The 8,674-nt window shown below is 40.5% G+C and overlaps 1 protein-coding gene across 5 annotated transcripts in view; it reads right to left on the bottom strand.

Annotated features, from left to right (window-relative positions):
* Nucleotides 1-8,674, bottom strand: part of GRIP1 (glutamate receptor interacting protein 1) — a 230,661-nt gene that overhangs the window by 2,736 nt on the left and 219,251 nt on the right. For all 5 annotated transcript variants that reach the window (XM_074168854.1, XM_074168855.1, XM_074168857.1 and 2 more), the window contains 2 exons: nucleotides 8,005-8,238; nucleotides 730-876 (listed from right to left, as the gene is read on the bottom strand). In XM_074168854.1, the coding sequence (XP_074024955.1) occupies nucleotides 730-876; nucleotides 8,005-8,238 (381 nt within the window). The remainder of the gene's footprint in view (nucleotides 1-729; nucleotides 877-8,004; nucleotides 8,239-8,674) is intronic.

The following is an 8,674-nucleotide window of genomic DNA, read 5'->3' as shown; positions in this document are numbered from 1 at the left end:
CACATCTAAAATTTCAGGTCTTCTCTGGTTTTTATTAATATATAAAGTATGTTACTAGGCTAGGTGACAAAAAAAAAAATAATTAGTTTTTTCCATCACGATCCAACTTGGCACGGTGAGAAGCGTGGTGCTCAGTGAGAACTACGTTATTACAGCTATGCCAATCAACAACTTGGATTGAGCACAGAAACAATACTCAAGTCTGTATCAAGAACAGCAAAAATTACAAATCTCTCTGGAAACGCCTCAGGACATTCCAGCTTTCCAGTGAGCATTTGTAATGTCTCCTTTGGAGTTCTGAAATACCTAACATTCTGAAATAATCCGTTTCTTTAAATACGATTTTACAGAAAAATCTAGCCTTAGTGCCACTGCGTAAAAAGCCCAGGTCACCACGAAGCGCTGCATTTTCTTACTGAGAGGTCTCAGTGACGTACGTGGCCTGTGGCACAGAGCAATTACCATCATTTGTCCTTCTTCCCGTCCCCCCGCACACATCCTTTCCCAGCAGAAACAGAACAGTGCTGCTCATAATTTAAAATATAATAAGCAATGTAGATAATAACTTGTTCCAAATAAGTGATGTAAGCACTTTATGCAGTTCTGCCGTCAGGCCTGTGTACACAGCTACACAAACACCCTGCAGTGTCATCACAAATCTTTTTATAAAGCGAAATAAAATATGTCACGGCCCTTCATGCTGAACCTGCGCGGGGCCAGAAACGTTACCTGTAAAAGTCTGTCGTATGGTTTTAAGCCTCCCAGATCGCCAGGACCAGCTGGGCGAATATTTTTAACATAGACGCCTTTCTCCAATAAACCATCCGAGACACTGAACCCAAAGTCTTCTCCATCAGAGTCCTTGTACAAAGTTACCTGTGGAGGTGATGTGACATGATGAGAAGGAGGAAAAAAAAGTAAAAGTTTGTTCACATTTCTACAAGCACGGGGCAGGCTTTCTTCCTAGCATGGTTTGGTTTGGGTTTTTTTTTCCACTTCAGCGAGCTCGCTTACCTACTATTTGGTACTTAGAGTACCATACGAGAGTTGTCCCCATTTTGACATTATATTAATATTCTCAGAAGCTGCCTTATTCTTCCGTAATAAGCAGCCCTTTTCACTTCTGATTGCCAGCTGGGAAATTGTGGGTTTCATCCCACCTTTTGTGGTGTCAGTTTTTTGGAGTCTTAATTGTTTGGGTTTTTTTCTACCCTGTTCTCTAGTTGCCAGAATCTGAGTGCAAGCAGCCAACTGGTCATCCATTTAAGCTTAGGTTTGCTTCAGGGATGAAGACCTGGCTTTAACCAATCGGTGTTGTGTCTTCCAAAACTTCCCTAGGGCATAAAAGCTGCCGGCATCATACACCCTAAGCAGCCTGGTTTTGGCCAGGCAATGGTCCACCCTGGAAAAGGCCTGATCTCAAAAGTGCTCAGTATGAGAGTTATAATGCAATCTTTTAAGAGAGTATGAATGAAGGCTCCTTCAGCAAGAGCTTGCAGGCAGCGTTCTTACAGTCAGTCACACAGTCACATAGCCAAGAGACAGTCACAGAATCATAGAATTGTCATAGACAGTCATTCAAAAGCAGGAAACAGGAGTTAATAAAACTGTTAGCAGAAGGTTTTTCAGGTGTTCAGAGAACAAGTCCTCGCAGATAGTTCTGTGAATTCAGTTCTTCGATAGAAGGATTCAGCCTGTTTTGTAGGTATGTGGTATGCCTAGTATTTCTGTGAAGTGGTTTTTTTCCTTTGCTTCTCTCTCACATCAGGAGTGCAGACCTACGCAACTAAATTATGTGAGTCAATGGTCTGACTGACACGCTGACACTGGCACAAAAAGTGTGCAGATACAGTCACACAGTCAAAATCGGGCTTTTACTGATACAGATTTTTTCACTTTGGGTTCAAAATACTGATTCAAAACGTATCTTGGCTAATAAAATGACAACATTAAGAGTGCTTTGTAATTTTATAATGGCGGGGTATCAGTAATGCTCCATATGCCTCCATCCTCGTATGTGCCAGTCACTGAATTCCTTTCTGGTGTTTCTGAATGACAGAATCATTCAAACTGGAGGGGACTTTGGGAAGTCTCTAGTCAAATCTCCTGCTCAAGGTAGAGCCAAGACTGAATTCAAATGGGGCTGCTGAGGACTTGGTCAGTATTTCACAGAAGAACGCCAAGGTGCAGCAGTGCTGGGGCACAGCGTTGGCTGCTGCTGCCTTCAGAAAGCTTCTGAGATCCTGCCTTAACTGCCACTGTGAAAAGGTAAGCAAGAACAGACAAGGTTGTCTCGAAACAGGAGTGAAGGATTTGGTCACATCAACAAAGAGCACTGATAATTGGGTGTGGTTTTTTCCCCCTGCTCTCTGCAGTTTTCTTGAATTTACTTAGCTTTAACTAGAATGAAACCAGACTCACTGCTAAGTTTGGTAGCTCTCCTGGGCAACAGCTAAGATAAGTGAGTTGTAAGGCCGGCTGCTGCAGCATCAGCAGCGTTGTATCTGTAGGCGTGGAGGATGCAGCACTGGACTGCTGTGAAAACAGCTCTCTGTCTCACGTGGAGTACACACAAATACCCACACGCAGTATTTGCCCCTTAGGTTCCACCAGTTCCTCTTCTGTTGTTTTTCTCCCTCTGTACAGCACAGCAGAGCAGAAATCCACACTTAAAGCCCCACTAACCAGGCTGAAGGCCTTCTCCCTGCCAGTGACTTTTTTTGGGTATGAGCTCTCATTTTAAACTTCCCAGTGGCTGCTGTGTTTAGGGCCTTTGCCTTCTTTTGTCCCATCTTCCCCCAAAGTACCGTCTTGCTGAACCTCTCACACTTCCTCCACCTCAGTGCAAATTTTAGGAGTCAATGGGCATTTCAGCTACTGAAAAACCTATTTGCAAATTCAAAATAATTCATCATAGATTGATTTTAATTTGTATCAACAGCTGCTTTACCAGCAGGACTCTGGGAAACTTGTAATAATTTGTTATCAACAGAGGCTTTTGTTTGTGATATCATAGCATGTCTAACATGGCTTTGATCTGAAGTATGTTTGAAGCTGCTATGAAAGTGCTATAAGACTACAATTCTACAAGACTAAAACAATAAATAAAGGAGGGAGATCAATTTTGTTCACAGATTTTTCTACCTTTCCTGGTAAGAATGAAAAATAATAAGCACTGGCCCGAGACACAAATTCTCCTGAAATGAGATGCTAACTTTTTTTTCCACACTGTCACAAAGGATAGGAGAGCATCATGTTAACTGCTTCTTAACGAAGCCTTGAAAAGTAAATGTAAAAACATGATATGGTGCCTAAGAGAAGACTTACTTAAAATACCATGTGCTATTCCAGCATAGATGGCACGATTTTTAAAGGGAACTTCCCCTTTCCACTTACGCTTTTTCTTTTCCCCTTCCTCTTCCTTCAGGCACTGAAGTTAAGTGGAACTGGATCCAACCTCAGATGAACTACAAAACCATATGAAACGGGGCTCTCTGAAGTCATCTAGACTGTATTATTGCCCTGAGGCAGGATCAACTGCATCTAACCCATTTCTGAGAGACATTTATCTGTCCTGCTTTTTAAAATCTCCAGCGATGGAGACTCCACAGTCTATTAAAGTAATCCCTTCCAGTGCTTCAGATGTTTTCCGCATGTCTAAACTAAATCGCCCTGGCTGAGAGTTAACCCTGCCGCCATCCACAGAGAACAAGATCGCTTCATCCTCCCCTTCTCTGCAGTGATGTGAAACAAGCATTGCTTTTCTCTGGGCTCTCCTCGGTAGGTTAACATCCTTCTTTGATTTTTCAGACCCCAAACTGGACACTCTATTACAGTCTAGATCTTATCAAAGCCACACTAGAGTGGAGGATAGTTCTGCTTGTACTACAGATGATGGTCCCATTAGTACGGTCTAGGACAGTGTTGCTTTTTTCCTATTTTTAGTGAGTGACCTATTAGCAAACAAAATACATACAAATTCTGTTCTACAGACCTAAGGAAGTGCCATTCCACGTTAGCTCACCTTATCTTTTGTCTTGTCTATAATAACGCCCAGGGAATCCACGTGCTACTTCATGCCCAGCTTGTGAGTCAAAAAAATGGAGCATTGCAAATGATAAGGGACATGAAAGAGGAGTTTTGCCGTGGAAGTGAGAGCCTGCGTTTGCAGGACAGTGGGAAGTCCTGCAATAGTAGGGCACGGAGGGAAGCAGAACTTAAGAATAATCATCTAAAGTCTTTTATACCCTCCCCCCACCCTGTTGCTCAGGTTGGACTTTCCTGATTTACATGGATTGAGCACTCCAGAAGGGAATTACTCACTACCCTGCAATCAGAACTTTGACGTATAAAAATATTTTCTCATTTCTCTGGTTCTTCAGATCTGCAGATCATAAAAGATTTTAAAAATCTGTTTTCTTTATGGCTATCTTCTCTTGACTTTCAGTTTATTTACCAGGAGCTTGGAAATTAAAGAATCTCATTCACTTAAGAGACAAGGTTGCGATTTAACTTTGTTGCATGCTTGACAGCTGTCCCATTTTTTAGGTGCAAGTCATCTGCACAGAACTTTCTTTTGTATTGTAGGTTGCAATCTTAGGGCTACTTTTTCGGGCAGCATATATTCTTAAAAGAAAATCTCACAAGTAAGACCCCAGCTACCTGAAATACCCAGATTTTTATTTAATAATGGGTATGGGCAAAGCACACAGGTTTCACATCTCCACTTGCCAGTAGCGCAGCCCTGTCTGAGGGGTATGAGACTGCAGGCAATTCATGCAACACCTGTATCATGCTGTTTTATCTGTACTTCTGATCACAACACTTTGGAAGGTTTGATCTCAATAGCAAAATCTCCATTATGGGCAATTTGTTAGACTTTTAAATTTACAGCAGGAGCCTAAGGGAAAAGAAAGCTGAATTGGAAATTTAATTCATATTTCATAAGCAATTAAATAGTTACAAATTTTAAACAGAGGCTCACAAGTTTTCAGTCTGTTTCTATGCCTCTCCTCCCTCTCAAATCTAAGGGAAAATGCTTAATTTAAATTCATACATCTTGCACAGATCAGCTATTGAGGTATTTTAACCGACTGTAATTTTAGGTTAATGACTACTTGCAATAATAATATTGAAAAATTATCTGATGTCTAGTGCATATTTTTGCTCTCAGAGGAATGTGTGCTCTATGAAACTTTAAAAAATGGTCCGCTATGATTTTTAGAAAAATATTAATCTATGTGCTTACCTAGGTAGATAAAATCAATTAAAGGCATTAATTAAATTTGGGTACTGATATAGCAATAAGCTATCCAGTTAAAGTGAATGTTACTTATTAAACCATCTAGAACAAATGTTTGAAGAGATTTGTACAACAGTTATCTCAACTGCAGCTTCCTCAGGACAAAGGCAGTTCAAGTACATGTTTGGTGAATGTAATGCACGGAAATAAGAAAGAGCACTGAAGAATTCAGGTTAACTTGCTGCATAATTTGCAGCATTCAGCAAGATAATCCTCAGGGCTGCGTTACCTTTCTGACAGGTGTATATCTGAGAAGGACAAGCCACTAATGTCATCTGCTCAGCATCCTGTCCTGTTAGACTTACTTGTGTTTGTACCCTGAGCAGTTTTTATCCAGTCTTATTCTCTCTTACACTACACAGTCGGACTGGCTATTGATGCATTTCATTTTTAGATGTGGCTTTTTCTTTGGTAGAACCATATATTCTCGCTCTCACAATCAGATTATGAAATACCAGTGGAACATCGTCCTTAGCTGGCCCATTTTCTGCAACCAAACTTAAGGTATGAACTCTGATGTATAGGGCACATAGGCCCTGCCTCAACAGGCACGCAGGCTCATGGCATTGAGGCCATAAATAGGCACCTTGACCTGTCCTTTGACACAGTCAAACACATCATCTTGCTGAGGTAAGTCTTAAGCAAGCTATGTCTTAGCTTGTATTTCAAAGACCATTTATACCATCACAATTATCCAAAACAGTGTTCCAAATACATCACTGCTTGTCCCATCGGTGGCCCAGCTGATTAAGACATTTGCCTGCAGAGGGCAGAGCACATTTGCCAGCAAGTTCTGTTATGAAAAATCCCTAAATCAAGGCATTTCTCTGACAGTGAAGCAAAGTAATTCCTGTGGCGTTGCAGCTCTTTTGGATAACTATCATTGGATAAGTTGTCCATGAGAAATAGCAGCTGTAGAGGTTATTGGTGTTAAACTAGAGGTCTAATACAAAAATGAAGCAGGAGAGAGAAAGTAACAGGCCCATTGCTACACAAGAACCAGTAAGAAAACTAACAAATACGAACTTGCTAAGATGGGCATGAATACGAAAGCAGCCCATGATGCTTGGGTTAAGCTGCATGTGAGGTCATAGGCGTACAAGCCCACTTTGGTGAATCAGACCGTAAGATCTAGTCACCGGTTTCCATTTTTCTTAAATGACTATAAGGATTTGGAAAATCCTTGGTGCAGGTTCAACTTTTAGATTTTTAGAAAGGAAATGAGTCTTTTTCTGGATGACAGAACAGACAGTATTAGCAAACTCAACATCACTACAGCAGACAGGGGAAAAAAGGGTATATTATCTGAACAAGAACTGGAAATTACCAAAACAGAAGGTCACAGCAATCTACAAAAAAAACACAACTGAAGAAAGAGAACCTCAAGGACAGGGTATTTTTTTAGTGCCCAGGACTCTAAGAGCTAACAGCTACCATAGCATACTGACTCATTAATAGAAATCTAACTCCTTTCCAGGAAAGGATTTATCTTATCAATCATGAAAAGATGGTTTTATAATCCATAGGAGAAAAGTGTGCCTTTGCTCAATGTGAGCACACCATGAAATGCCTACTGGCGTAGCTTTGTTTTGTATCTCACATTTACTTGCCACTCAGGAAAACTGAGCACAGTAACTAACTCCATTAATCACTTCACATCAAGCTGGAAATGTGAACAGCTTAAAACTATCACAACCCATCCTACTGATTGTTTACGCTGGCAATGGATTAACTTTCCATATGTAAGATCCACTCTGTACTACCTTCTGCAAACATTCATTTAGCCCATACTCAGTGAGTCCTCACCTCACTGAACTAAGTTGCATGAACTATAAACGAAACTTGAGTCAAACCCACAGGGACTAGAAACTCCAACTCTCTTGAGACTGACAACATGTGACCTCTTAATGAAACTTCTCTGTGCTTCTGCCTCCTCTCTGGGAGGATCTCAGACGTTTAAGAGGAAGATGGGTACAGGAGATGGGATGCTCATTCCCATCTAGGAGAACAGCATTATAACATCCCCCAGAGTTCTGGAAACTGGTTGCTGTTATGGCCTCACTGCAGGGTGTTTGCTGTGCTGTGTATCTGAAGATACTTTATCCAGGACTTCCTTGGGGTGCAGAGCCACCTTCATATCACCAGGTGATCTCCAGAGTTTTCAGGAGTGAGAAGTTGCACAGACTGAAGTTTATTTATCCTCTTTAGAGCAAAGGAATTATAAAGAGAAGAGAAGCAACAGCTAATTTGAAATAACATTCTATATTATGTACACAGAGTCTCATGTATTTGATTCAAAATGAGTGGTAATTTGAAAAAGGACCAATGGGAGCCCCAAACCCTCCTGAGTAATTTCCTAAAGAAATGTATTTTCTAGAAATTAAACTTTGCTTTCTTAATGAACACATTTTGCAGAGATGAGTTATTGGTATTGTCAATTCAAATTACCAGTGGATGCTCCTTGCAAAAGAGCAGTCCCTTTTGAGGATTTATTGTAATACGAAATAGCAGACAAGGATGCATCTTATTTGTTTGTTTCCCCCACAAGGATGTATCATTAATGTGTTTGTAAGAACTAATATGCATGGCCTCCAAATTAGATCTGTGGAGTCTTTATAAAAAGTGCTTACTGTATTGCCATATAATTAGATTCCCTATACTGAATATACTATTTCAAAGCTGTCAGAAGAAAAATTACAGACCTTGTGTAACTCCACAGGAGTTGGTGACATGATTTCTTTCATTTCTTGCTTAATTTTTCTCAGAACCATGGACTTTCTCCCCACATCTGACGGCAATGTGTTGCTACGAGTAGCTTGACTGTAATGTGGCCTTACAGAACTTCTCTCCTGGAAGCTGGCTTGTCTTCCCAGCTGGCTACGAGGCTGTGGATTTTCATAATTCAAACTCATTGTACTTCCTGACATAATTGTGGCCTAGAGCATTAACGAACAGGTTAATTTTTAACACAGAATGTGGGTTAAGTAAGAAGTTAATTCTTAGCAGTAGGAAAAACATCTCTATTCTTTGTTAAAACACACATCACTCAGGGCACAGCAAAAGGCAAGAGGATAGATGTTCAATCTGCTTGCAAGTCACTATAAAATAAAGGACCACAACAAAACACAGCAACAATAACAGAACCCTATAGGCAGAAGTTTTCAGATGGCATTTCAAACTAAAATACTGAGCACTAGAATGGCTATGCTTGTAAGCTAGTCCCCTGGCAGGCAGACTGAAGACTGTGTAGTATAATTGCTTACTTGAAAAATATTTTACATGTAAATAAAACAACATTTAAGTTGCGGCATAATTGCATTTGTTGGAATTGGAACTACAAGAAGGCATTTAAAATTCAGAGTTTGTGTGCAA

Source organism: Numenius arquata, chromosome 2 (assembly GCF_964106895.1).
Source record: "Numenius arquata chromosome 2, bNumArq3.hap1.1, whole genome shotgun sequence".
In the NCBI taxonomy this organism is placed as follows: domain Eukaryota; kingdom Metazoa; phylum Chordata; class Aves; order Charadriiformes; family Scolopacidae; genus Numenius; species Numenius arquata.
This window is presented reverse-complemented; position numbering and strand designations above follow the sequence as displayed.